Raw genomic sequence first — 14,086 nt, forward strand, 5'->3', positions numbered from 1 at the left:
TAAATCTTGTGTCAAATCTTTAAGTTTGGGGTCTTCTTGTGTTTTTCTTTAATTTTTCGAAAATTTTGTTCTTGGTTTTCAAAAATTTTAAGTTTTGTGTCTTTTGCATGTTCTTATGATCTTTGAATTTTTTTGAGTCTTGTTCTTTGTGTTCTTCTTGATTTTCAAGGTCTTCGCGCTTTTCTTTTTGTTTTGATCTTAAAATTTTTAAGTTTGGTGTCCGTTTGTGTTTTCCCTCCAAATTTTTGCACACTAGGTTCATTAGATCTAAAAATTTTAAGTTTTGTGTCTTTTACTTGTTTTTCTGTTTCCTTATTAAATTCAAAAATAAAAAATATCTTTTCTATCTTTATCTTAATTGCATTTTCGAAAATTTTCATTAAAAATTCAGATTTAAATTTCAAATTGTTTTTTATCTTATCTTATCTTAGTTTTAAAAATCAAAATTCAAACCTTTTCAAAATCAAATCTTTTCAAAAATCTTATCTTTTTCAAAATCTTATCTTATCTTTCTATCTTTCTTCAAAATTCAAAAATCTTATCTTATCTTACTTCAAATTTTAAGATTCAATTTCAAAATTCAAAATTTAAATCTTAAATTTCAAATTTCAAAATCAAACATTTTCAAAAATCAAATCTTTTTTAAATCTTTATCTTATCTTGTTTACTTTTTCAAAATTCAAATTTCAATTTCAATTTTCAAAAATTAAAAATTTAATTTTCAAATTTCAATTTTTAAATTCAAATCTTTTCAAATCTTCTATCTTATCTTATTTTCAAATCTTTTCTAATTAGTTACCTATCTTCTATCTTTTTTTTTCAAAACTTCCTAACTAATTCTTTTCTCTCCTAATTTTTGAAAATTGTCCTCTTCTTCTCTCTCTCTTCTATTTTAGAAATTCACTAACAAATTTTCAATTCTATTTAATTTATTAAACTTAATTTTTGAAATAAATTAATAAGTAAAATAAAATAAAAAATATTTTAATTCTTATTTATCTTTTCTATTTCTAATTCTTCTCCTCTCTACTTCTATTTATTCAAACTCCTCTTCTCTCTCTTCTTCCATCTTCACTTTTCTATCTTCCTCTTCTTTCTTCACATCTCACAGGGAGTCCTCTATTCTTAAACAAAGAGCTCCCATTTTCTTTTCTCTCTTGTTTCTTTTCTTGTTTATGACCAGGAACAGGGATAAAGAACCTCTCTTTAAACTTGATTCTGAACTTGAAAGGACTTTAAGGAGGAGCCTACAACAAGCTAAAGCACAACACTTCGGAAGAAACCTTTCAGAAAATTTTGAACAAGAAAGAGAAGACATGGCCGAACCTCAAGAGGAAGCAAGAAAGGTTCTTGGTGACTTGACCATGCCTACCTCTGACTTTTATGGCAGAAGTATCTATGTACCTGCCATTGGAGCTAACAATTTTGAGCTTAAGCCTCAGTTAGTCTCTCTTCTACAACAGAATTGCAAGTTCCATGGACTTCCAATGGAAGATTGAAAAGAGCGAAACTCTCGCCCAATCTAGAATTTTCGCAAATAAATTCGCGTTGTAAGTATAGCTTCTAGACCGACAAGAATTCCTTTCTTACAAAAGTTTTGTTTGTCACTTAAGCAAACCCAATAAAATTGATAACCGAGTATTTAAACCTCGGGTCGTCTTCTCAAGGAATTGCAGGGAAGTATGATTTATTATTGGTTATGAAAAACAATGTTTTTGGGTTTCAAAAGGTTTGAACAAGGAAAATAAATTACAGGAATTAATAAATTAATATCTAATAAAACTCTTGGCAAGGTATGAAAATTGAAAGTCCTATCCTAGTTATCCTTATCAATGGTGATGAGAATTGAGTTTTAATCCCACTTAGTTAACCTTTACTAAAGCAAAGGAAAGTCAAGTGGACTAATTAGTTAGATCCTCAAGTCCTAGCCAACTCCTAAGGAAAGACTAGAGTTATCGGAATTCAATTCAATTAGCAAAAATAAGAATTATCAATCACGATGAGTTTGACAATTCAAGAGTTACCAATTAATCAACCAAAGCCAAAAGGGAAAATCTAAATTAAATTAAAAGTATTCATATAAATAAAGCAAAGCAAAGTCAAATCTGAAATACCTCAAATTATATTAAATAAAACATTCAAATCTAAATACGAAGAATTCATAAGCCAAATTGGTAACATGAGTCAGATACGAATAAAAGCATTAGAATAAATAAAAATATAAAAGGAATATTGAACCTGAGAGGAAGTTGAAATCCTAAATCCTTTAAGAGGAATCTTAATCCTAAAACCTAAGAGAGAGGAGATAACCTCTCTCTCTAAAAACTACATCTAAATTATGAAAAGTGAATAATGGAAGACTTCTTCCTCATGAATAGATGCTTTTCCCCACTTAATAACCTCTAATCTGTGTTTTCTGGACTTGGATCTGGGCCAAAAAGGGTTTTAGAAATCGCTGGGGGTGTTTTCTGCAGTTTCTGCACGTGGCGTCTGTTACGCGTCCGCGTGGGTCACGCGGTCGCGTCATCTGGGAGTTTTCCTTGTAACGCGTTCGCTTTGGTCATGCGTACGCATCATTTACATTCTGCTCAAGGCATGCGTCCGCGTCAGTCATGCGTTTGCGTCACTGCCTTTTCGCGCTAGGCACGCAGCCGTGTCGTCCATGCGTTCGCGTCGCTGCCCTTTTCTTCAAAACTCCACTTTTATGCTTTCCTTCCAATTTTGTATGTTTCCTTTCTGTCCTCTAAGCCATTCCTGCCTTGGGAGATCTGAAAATACTTAACACACAAATCACGACATCGAATGGTAATAAAGGGTAATTAAAATTAACATTTTTAAAGCATAGGAAACATGTTTTTCACATATATCACATAATAAGGAAGGAAAAGTAAAACCATGCAATTTACATGAATAAGTGGGTGAAGGATTGAATAAATCACTTAAATTGAGCACAAAATACATCCTAAAATATGGGTTTTTCAACCTCCCCACACTTAAACAATAGCATGTCCTCATGCTAAATCCAAGAGAAAAAGTAAGGTAAAGTGGTGGAATTTCATGCAATGCATTCTATTCTAAATGCAACTACCTAAATGAATCATGCAATTCTAATTATTATCCACTTGTATATAAAGCTTACATGTAATTAAATTAATTCATATCTTCAAGGAATCATATATGCATAGCCAAACCCTAGATAATGTTAAAGTACTTTTACAATTGAGATGGGTAAAAGTATTTCACAAACTTGCAAGACAATTAACAATTAAGCAGACACAACTAGAAAATGGCTTAATACAGACAGATTTACAGACAGATTTAGTCTTTATTACAGACGGATTTTTGGTTACCGACGAAATTACCGACGGATTTTGTCCCTCTGTAAAAGTCCCGTCGGAAATATTTACCGATAGATTTTTTTCCGTCGGAAAATTACCGACGGATTTTTACTAGTTACCGACGGATTTTCCCTCTGTAAATTCTCCATCCATTTCCCAAAGGTGACGAACTTTCCGACGGATTTTTCGTCTGTAATTACAGACGGATTTTCTAACAGATTTTTCGTCTGTAATTTGAACTTTGGAAAATCATCTCCCACTCTAATTACAGACAGAAAATCCGTCTGTAAATCCGTCAGTAAGGTAAAATAATTTTTTTTATTTTTCCAATTACAAAATAAGCTTATTTTCATACAAAATAAATATAAATTTAATACAAACTTTTATCTAATTTATATTTGAATATTTATAATATTTCAAAAAATAAACAAATTCATCGTATTATCAAACTAAAAGAAAAATACTATAAACAAACAAGTCAATATAATTCAAAACATAAACAAAGTGTATTGATATATCAACTATAATAATAAATAACAACCATACATCAACAAAGTGTATTGAGTAAATTAAAAGTTGTTAATGGGTATCCAAAGGGCTCTAAATAATTTTCCTCATACTAGTAAAATAAAAGAACTATGTTGCAAGCAACCCCTATTCAATTTCCTAACTCATTTGAACAATTTTCTGCTGCTGCTGCTTCTTCTTCATCATCCCAGCTTTCCTCACACGGTCACAAATGTTCTCTAAAATCAGATCATCCATGTGTTGAAATAGTGGTATATATCTTACCAATCATCAGGGGCGCTTTTAACAGCTTGATCAAAATAGCCCTCAGCACTATCAGCCTCCCTCTCCATTTGCCAAATTAAATCGGCAGAGTGACAAAACAGTTGCATCACCAGGATTAGCCAAAATGGCTCTTTCAAGATACTCCTCGGCTTTAGGATAATCTCTATGAACCTATATTTGCAAATTGAATATTAGTGAACCATTCATAGACAGAGCACAATAGTTTTCTTAGATCTTCCATGTATTGATAAGTTTCAAAAACAAGCTTTACCTCTTTTAATAACTTAGCATAATTTCCAAGCAGAAGCGCATTGTTGGGGTTAGCTTGAATCATGGTTTGGTAATAAGCATCAGTCTTATTTGATTCCCAGCCACCTCCATCTGGGACTCTTCCACTGCCACCACATATCTTGCCATCATCACTCCCCTATTACCTCTCTTCTTCTCTTCACCACCATCTTCATCATATTCTACTAGGACTTGCCTATCTAAACCTGAGACTGAGAAGAGTTCTCTGATTGAAGGTTTCCCTTTTGTTGTGTGAATCACTTGGTCACTTTCTTTGATCTTGGTACCATGCTGACTCTTGAGCACGTTACTACGTGGTATGCGACTCTTGTTGTCGTGCTTTGTTGGGCTTCGATGATCTGATGAGTCAGGCAAATTTTGTCTTAGACTGGCAAATAATCTTGTTCTAGAAAATTGAAGAACCCTTTCTGCTTCAGGGGAGGATGGTTCCCTAGAATGGGGTATGAACGAGGTTGGTATTGGTGTGGAGGAGCTTCTTAGTAACATTGTTTTGCTGTTTAGAGAAACAAACACAAAAGACAATGAGAGAAAGAAGTAGTTCAAGGTATATAATAAGATCTGTTAGGAAGTGTGGAATGGTAGGCTGCTGAATTCTACAGCCAAGAATTGTTGTTGCATGTGACAGAAATGGAGTCAACATCATCATTCAATTCTTTCCAATAGTGGGATAATAATCATATTCTCTCTTTGATGTATTGAGACTACCAAAAAATAGCAACTGTCACCAAGCAAAACTTTAAATCCAATAATTTACAAATCGCACACCTCAAAAAAAAGGGGGAAAAAAAGGAAAGAAGGAACAATCATGTTGTTACACATCATGATACCTGAAAATTTTGAATTTATATGAGAGTCTATGGTGCCTATGCCTACAGCGGCTATGGAGGCTAAAAAATTTTTGCAACACCTAAAATTAATCACTGAAGAATTGGATCCCAAAGGCAGACACTATATGAAAAAAAAATTAGAATTCTTACAGATGAATCAGAGCCATTTCCGAGCTAAAAAGTTGAGGAAGAATATTACCTGAGATTATTCTTCCCAAGATGACTGCATGTAACATGTATTAGATGGATTTTTCTACATAAAAGTAGTAAGCCATTTATTGCAGAAAATAAAAGAGTTGACTCACAAATGTTTGGCATGGTGCAACTTATCAAGACCAGGTACACTGCCACTAGAAATTAGTATAGGTCCTTGAAGCTCATTGTTAGCTAAATCTAACCAATATAGGTTTGATAGATTACCAATAGAATGTGGAATCCTCCCAGTGAAGCTATTGGAATTTAAGAGGAATACATTTATGCAGACAAGCATCACTAAAAAAAATTATTAGCAACCATGAAAAATCTGAACATTGGGGGATTAGCTACAGAGATCTGTGGTGCACGAAATTGTGATCATCAACAATGGCGCCAAAGACTTGGTGCTCTCAAACGTGAATCACACTTTGTCACAATTCTGCACAACTAACCAGCAAGTGCACTGGGTCGTCCAAGTAATAAACCTTACGTGAGTAAGGGTCGATCCCACGGAGATTGTCGGCTTGAAGCAAGCTATGGTCATCTTGTAAATCTCAGTCAGGCGGATTCAGATGGTGATGAAGAATTGATAATTAAAAGATAAATAAAACATAAAATAAAGATAGAGATACTTATGTAATTCATTGGTGGATTTCAGATAAGCGTATGAAGATGCTTTGTTCCCCCTGAACCTCTGCTTTCCTATTACCTTCTTCCAATCATTCATACTCCTTTCCATGGCAAGCTTTATGTTGGGCATCACCGTTGTCAATGGCTACATCCCATCCTCTCAGTGAAAATGGTCCTGATGCTCTGTCACAACATCGGCTAATCAGCTGTTGGTTCTCGATCATGTCGGAATAGGATCCATTGATCCTTTTGCGTCTGTCACACGCCCCACAATTGCGAGTTTGAAGCTCGTCACAGTCATCCCTTCCCAGATCCTACTCGGAATACCACAGACAAGGTTGTACCTTTCCGGATCTCAGGAATGGCCGCCAATAATTCTAGCCTATACCACAAAGGTTCCAATTTTAGATCAGAAACCCAAGAGATACGCATTCAAGCCATTGCTAGTAGAACAGAGGTGGTTGTCAGGCACGTGTTCATAGGTGAGAATGATGATAAGTTTCATGGATCATCACATTCATCAAGTTGAAGAACGAATGAATATCTTGGAGAAGAAATAGATTTGAGTTGAATAGAAAAACAATAGTACTTTGTATTAATTCATGAAGAACAGCAGAGCTCCACACCTTAATCTATGGTGTGTAGAAACTCCACCGTTGAAAATACATAAGAACAAAAGGTCTAGGCATGGTCGAATGGCCAGCCTCCCAAAACGTGATCAAGAGATCAAAAGATGATCAAAAGATGAAAATACAATAGCAAAAGGTCCTATTTATAGAAAACTAGTAGCCTAGGGTTACAGAAATAGGTAATTAATGCAGAAATCTTCTTCCGGGCCCACTTGGTGTGTGCTTGGGCTGAGCATTGAAGCTTCCATGTGTAGAGACTTTTCTTGGAGTTAAACGCCAGCTTTTGTGCCAGTTTGGGCGTTTAACTCCAGCTTTTGTGCCAGTTTTGGAGTTAAACACCAGAATTCTTGAGCTGACTTGGAACGCCTGTTTGGGCCATCAAATATTGGGAAAAGTATGGACTATTATATATTGCTGGAAAGCCCAGGATGTCTACTTTCCAATGCAATTGAGAGCGCGCCAATTGGATATCTGTAGCTCCAGAAAATTTACTTTGAGTGCAGGGAGGTCAGAATCCAACAGCATCTGCAGTCCTTTTTCAGCCTCTGAATCAGATTTTTGCTCAGGTCGCTCAATTTCAGCCAGAAAATACCTGAAATCATAGAAAAAGACACAAACTCATAGTAAAGTCCAGAAATATGATTTTTAAATAAAAACTAATAAAAATATACTAAAAACATACTAAAAATAATGCCAAAAAGCGTATAAATTATCCGCTCATCACAACACCAAACTTAAATTGTTGCTTGTCCCCAAGCAACTGAAAATCAAATAGGATAAATAGAAGAGAATATACAATGAATTCCAAAAACATCTATGAAGATCAGTATTAATTAGATGAGCGGGGCTTTTAGCTTTTTGCTTCTGAACAGTTTTGGCATCTCACTTTATCCCTTGAAGTTCAGAATGATTGGCATCTATAGGAACTCAGAATCCAGATAGTGTTATTGATTCTCCTAGTTAAGTATGTTGATTCTTGAACACAGCTACTTTATGAGTCTTGGCCGTGGCCCTAAGCACTTTGTTTTCCAGTATTACCACCGGATACATAAATGCCACAGACGCATAACTGGGTGAACCTTTTCAGATTGTGACTCAGCTTTGCTAGAGCCCCCAATTAGAGGTGTCCAGGGTTTTTAAGCACACTCTTCTTTTTGCTTTGAACCTCGACTTTAACCGCTCAGTCTCAAGTTTTCACTTGATACCTTCACGCCACAAGCACATGGTTAGGGACAGCTTGGTTTAGCCGCTTAGGCCAGGATTTTATTCCTGTGGGCCCTCCTATCCACTGATGCTCAAAGCCTTGGATCCTTTTTATCACCCTTGCCTTTTGGTTTAAAGGGGTATTGGCTTTTTCTGCTTGCTTTTTTTTTTTTATTTTTTTATTTTTTTTTGCAAGCTTTTCACTGCTTTTTCTTGCTTCAAGAATCAATTTTATGATTTTTCAGATCATCAGATAACATTTCTCCTTTTCCTTTCATTCTTTCAAGAGCCAACAATTTTAACATTCATAAACAATCAAATTCAAAAATATGCACTATTCAAGCATTCATTCAGAAAGACAATAGTATTGCCGCCATATCAAAATAATTAAACTGTTTTAAAATTTGAAATTCATGCACTTCTTTTCTTTTTCAATTAAAAACATTTTTCATTTAAGAAAGGTGATGGATTTATTTTCATAGCTTTAAGGCATAGACACTTAGACACTAATGATCATGTAATAAAGACACAAACATAAATAAACATAGAGCACAATTTTCGAAAAATAGAAAATAAAGAACAAGAAAATTAAAGAACGGGTCCACCTTAGTGATGGCGGCTTGTTCTTCCTCTTGAAGATCTTATGGAGTTCTTGAGCTCCTCAATGTCTCTTCCTTGCCTTTGTTGCTCCTTTCTCATGGTTCTTTGATCTTCTCTAATTTCATGGAGGAGGATGGAATGCTCTTGGTGCTCCACCCTTAGTTGTCCCATGTTGGAACTTAATTCTCCTAGGGAGGTGTTGATTTGCTCCCAATAGTTTTATGGAGGAAAATACATCCCTTGAGGTATCTCAGGGATTTCATGATGAGGAAATTCCTCATGCTCTTGTCCATGAGTGGGATCTCTTGTTTACTCCATCCTTTTCTTAGTGATGGGCTTGTCCTTATCAATGAGGATGTCTTCCTCTATGTCAATTCCAACCGAATTGCAAAGGTGACAAATGAGATGAGGGAAGGCTAACCTTGCCAAAGGAGAGGACTTGTCTGCCACCTTGTAGAGTTCTTGTGATATAACCTCATGAACTTCCACTTCTTCTCCAATCATGATGCTATGTATCATGATAGCCCAGTCTATAGTAGCTTCGGACCGGTTGCTAGTGGGAATGATTGAGCGTTGGATGAACTCCAACCATCCCTTAGCCACGGGCTTGAGGTCATGCCTTCTTAGTTGAACCGGCTTCCCTCTTGAATCTCTCTTCCATTGAGCACCCTCTTCACATATGTCCATGAGGACTTGGTCTAACCTTTGATCAAAGTTGACCCTTCTAGTGTATGGGTGTGCATCTCCTTGTATCATGGGCAAGTTGAATGCCAACCTTACATTTTCCAGACTAAAATCTAAGTATTTCCCTCGGACCATTGTAAGCCAATTCTTAGGGTCCAGGTTCACACTTTGATCATGGTTCTTGGTGATCCATGCATTGGCATAGAACTCTTGAACCATTAAGATTCCGGCTTGTTGAATGGGGTTGGTGAGAACTTCCCAACCTCTTCTTCGGATCTCATGTCGGATCTCCGGATATTCACTCTTTTTGAGTTTGAAAGGGACCTCGGGGATCACTTTCTTCTTGGCCACAACTTCATAGAAGTGGTCTTGATGCACCCTTGAGAGGAATTTCTCCATCTCCCATGACTCAGAGGTGGAAGCTTTTGCCTTCCCTTTCCTCTTTCTAGAGGTTTCTCCGGCCTTTAGTGCCATAAATGGTTATGGAAAAACAAAAAACTTTAGCTTTTACCACACCAAACTTAGAAGGTTGCTCATCCTCGAGCAAAAGAATAAAGAAGAGAGAGAAGAAGAAGAAATATAGGAGATGGAGTGGGCTTTGTGATTCGGCCAAGGGGGAGAAGCGTTGATTAGGTTGTGTGAAAATGAAGGAGTGAAGATGGGTTTATATAGGGGTGAGAGGGGTGTGTATGGTTCGGCCATAGAGGGTGGGTTTGGGAAGGAAAGTGATTTGAATTTGAATGGTGAGGTAGGTGGGGTTTTATGAAGGATGGATGTGAGTGGTGAAGAGAATGGTGGGATTTGATAGGTGAGGGGTTTTTGGAGAAGAGGTATTGAGGTGATTGGTGAATGGGTGAAGAAGAGAGAGAGTGGTGGGGTAGGTGGGGATCCTGTGGGGTCCACAGATCCTGAGGTGTCAAGGATATCGCATCCCTGCACCAAGTGGCATGCAAAACGCCTCTTTCTGCTAATCCTGGCGTTAAAGGCCAGTCTGGTGCCCATTTCTGGCGTTAAACGCCCAGAATGGTGCCAGACTGGGCGTTAAACGCCCATTCTACTACCTTAACTGTCTCCTCCAGGGTGTTCTGTTTTTCATTCTATTTTTCACTTTGTTTTTGCTTTTTCAATTGTTTTTGTGACTTCACATGATCATCAACCTACAGAAAACATAAAATAACAATAGAAAATAGAAATTTAACATAGATAAGTAAAAATTGGGTTGCCTCCCAACAAGTGCTTCTTTAATGTCAATAGCTTGACAGTGGCTCTCATGGAGCCTCACAGATGTTCAGAGCAATGTTGGAACCTCCCTACACCAAACTTAGAGTTTGAATGTGGGGGTTCAACACCAAACTTAAAGTTTGGTTGTGGCCTCCCAACACCAAACTTATAGTTTGACTGTGGGGGCTCTGTTTGACTCTGTATTGAGAGAAGCTCTTCGTGCTTCCTTTCCATGGTGACAGAGGGATATCCTTGAGCTTTAAACACAAGGGAGTCTCCATTCACTTGAATGATTAATTCTCCTCTGTCAACATCAATCACAGCTTTTGCTGTGGCTAGGAAGGGTCTGCCAAGGATGATGGATTCATCCATACACTTCCCAGTCTCTAGGACTATGAAATCAGCAGGGATGTAATGGTCTTCAATCTTTACCAAGACATCCTCTACAAGTCTATAAGCTTGTTTCTTTGAATTGTCTGCCATCTTTAGTGAGATTCTTGCAGCTTGTACCTCAATGATCCCTAGCTTCTCCATTACAGAGAGAGGCATGAGGTTTATACTTGACCCCAGGTCACACAGAGCCTTCTCGAAGGTCATGGTGCCTATGGTACAAGGGATTGAGAATTTTCCAGGGTCTTGTCTCTTCAGAGGTAATTTCTGCCTAGTCAAGTCATCCAGTTCTTTGATGAGCAATGGAGGTTCATCCTCCCAAGTCTCATTACCAAATAACTTGGCATTTAGCTTCATGATTGCTCCAAGGTACTTGGCAACTTGCTCTTCAGTAACATCTTCATCCTCTTCAGAGGAAGAATATTCATCAGAGCTCATGAATGGCAGAAGTAAATTTAATGGAATCTCTATGGTCTCAGTATGAGCCTCAGATTTCCATGGTTCCTCATTAGGGAACTCCATGGAGGTCAGTGGGCGTCCATTGAGGTCTTCCTCAGTGGGAATCACTGCCTCTTCCTCCTCTCCATGTTCGGCCATGTGAGATGTGGTTATGGCCTTGCACTCTCTCTTTGGATTCTCTTCTGTATTGCTTGGGAGAGTACTAGGAGGGAGTTCAGTAATTTTCTTACTCCGCTGACCCAATTGTGCCTCCAAGTTTCTAATGGAGGACCTTATTTCAGTCATGAAACTTTGAGTGGTTTTGATTAAATCAGAGACTATAGTTGCTAAGTCAGGGGAGTCCTGCTTAGGATGCTCTGTCTGTTGCTGAGAAGATGATGGAAAAGGCTTGCTATTGCTAAACCTGTTTCTTCCACCATTATTGTTGTTGAAACCTTGTTGAGGTCTCTGTTGATCCTTCCATGAGAGATTTAGATGATTTCTCCATGAAGGATTATAGGTGTTTCCATAGGGTTCTCCCATATAATTCACTTCTTCCATTGCTGGGTTCTCAGGATCATAAGCTTATTCTTCAGAGGAAGCTTCCTTAGTACTGCCTGTTGCTGCTTGCATTCCAGACAGACTCTGAGAAATCATATTAACTTGTTGGGTTAATATTTTATTCTAAGCCAATATGGCATTCAGAGTATCAATCTTAAGAACTCCTTTCTTCTGAGTTGTCCCATTATTTACAGGATTCCTTTCAGAGGTGTACATGAATTGGTTATTTGCAACCATTTCAATGAGTTCTTGAGCTTCTGTAGGCGTCTTTTTCAGATGAAGAGATCCTCTAGCAGAGCTATCTAATGACATCTTGGATAGTTTAGACAGACCATCATAGAAGATTCCTATGATGCTCCATTCTGAAAGCATGTCAGAAGGGCACCTTCTGATCAATTGCTTGTATCTTTTCCAAGCTTCATAGAGGGACTCACCATCCTTCTGTCTGAAGGTTTGGACTTCCACTCTAAGCTTGCTCAATCTTTGAGGTGGAAAGAACTTTGCCAATAAGGCATTGACTAGCTTTTTCCAAGAGTTCAGGCTTTCCTTAGGTTGTGAATCCAACCATGTTCTAGCTCTGTCTCTTACAGCAAAAGGAAAAAGCATAAGTCTGTAGACTTCAGGGTCAACCCCATTGGTCTTGACAGTGTCACAGATTTGCAAGAACTCAGCTAAGAACTGATGAGGATCTTCCAATGGAAGTCCATGAAACTTGCAATTCTGTTGCATTAGAGAAACTAATTGAGGCTTAAGCTCAAAGTTGTTTGCTCCAATGGCAGGGATTGAGATGCTTCTCCCATAGAAATCAGGAGTAGGTGCAGTAAAGTCACCAAGCACCTTCCTTGCATTGTTGGTAATTGTTGTTGTTTTCGGCTGCCATGGTTTCTTCTTCTTTGAAGAGTTCTGTTAGGCCCTCTAAAGAGAATTGTTCTTTAGCTTCTCTTAGCTTTCTCTTCAAGGTCCTTTCAGGTTCAGGATCAGCTTGAACAAGTATGCCTTTATCTTTGTTCCTGTTCATATGAAAGAGAAGAGAACAAGAAAGTAGGGAATCCTCTATGTCACAGTATAGAGATTCCTTGAGGTGTTAGAGGAAAAGAAGAATAGAAGGAGGAGGTGGAGAAGAGAATTCGAACATATAAAGAAGGAGGGAGTTCGAATTGTACCTTGAGGAGTAGTCTTAGTCCCTTAAATAGAAGAATGTGAAAAGAGGGGAAGAATTTTCGAAAATTAATTAAAAGATTTTAAAAAAGAAATTTGAAAATTTGATTGAGATTTTCGAAAACTAAGATTGGGAAAGAAATAAAGTGATTTTTGAAAAAGATTTTGAAATTAGAAAAAAGATATGATTGAAAAAAAATTAATTTTGAAAAAGATGTGATTGAAAAGATATGTTTGAAAAGATATGATTGAAAATCAATTTAGAAAAAGAAAATTTTTAAAATTAAAGTTGATTACTTGACTATCAAGAAATTAAAAGATATGATTTTAAAATTTAAAGTTTGATCCTTTCTTAATAGGCAAGTAACAACTTGAAAATTTTGAAGTAAATCTTTAATTGAAGCAAGGATTTTTGAAAATAGTAAAAATAAATATAAAATGGAAAGAAATTGATTTTGAAAGAGATATGATTTGAAAAAGATTTGATTTTGTAAAATTATGAAAACTTGAAAAAATGTGAATTAAAAACAAAATCTTCCCTCTAGTGTCATCCTGGCGTTAAACGCCCAGAATGGTGCCCATTCTGGCGTTTAACGCCCAAAACTCTACCTTTTTGGGCGTTAAACGCCCAGCCAAGTACCCTGGCTGGCGTTTAAACGCCATTTTTCCTTCTTCACTGGGCATTTTGAAAGCCCAGATTTTTCTGTTTGATTCCTCTGCTGAATGTTCTGAATCTTCAATTCTCTGTATTATTGACTTGAAAAGACACAATTTTGAAAATATTTTTGAATCTTTAATGATGAGAAACAATAAAAATGCAACTAAGATCAAGTAAACAATGCATGCAAGACACCAAACTTAAATGTTTGTACTAAGGACTATAACAATGTAAAAAAATGCATATGAAAAACAACAAAACACACTAAACAAAAGAATTTAAAGATCAGAGCAATGAAATCATCAAGAACAACTTGAAGATTAATGAAGAACAATATGTATAAATTCGAAAAATGCAAGAAGAAGAAAGTCATGCAATTGACACCAAACTTAAAAATTAATACTAGACTCAAACAAGAAACATAAAATATTTTTGGTTTTTATGGTTTTATAA

The 14,086-nt window shown here is 36.7% G+C and overlaps 1 protein-coding gene and 1 non-coding gene across 2 annotated transcripts; one reads left to right on the forward strand and one right to left on the reverse strand.

The window, feature by feature from the left end:
- Nucleotides 1–4,126: 4,126 nt before the first annotated feature.
- LOC107633198 (uncharacterized) lies at nucleotides 4,127–4,925 on the reverse strand. The gene is given in 4 exon segments (XM_088507216.1): nucleotides 4,127–4,217; nucleotides 4,219–4,301; nucleotides 4,402–4,559; nucleotides 4,562–4,925. Coding segments are annotated over 4 exon segments (696 nt in total).
- A 7,258-nt stretch (nucleotides 4,926–12,183) lies between these two features.
- LOC148571131 (small nucleolar RNA R71) lies at nucleotides 12,184–12,291 on the forward strand. The gene has a single exon (XR_015908750.1). It is a non-coding gene; the product is annotated as a small nucleolar RNA R71 (small nucleolar RNA).
- The last annotated feature ends 1,795 nt before the right edge of the window (nucleotides 12,292–14,086 follow it).

The sequence above is a fragment of the Arachis ipaensis genome, chromosome B3 (genome assembly GCF_059453495.1).
Source record: "Arachis ipaensis isolate K30076 ecotype BB chromosome B3, ASM5945349v1, whole genome shotgun sequence".
Classification (NCBI taxonomy): domain Eukaryota; kingdom Viridiplantae; phylum Streptophyta; class Magnoliopsida; order Fabales; family Fabaceae; genus Arachis; species Arachis ipaensis.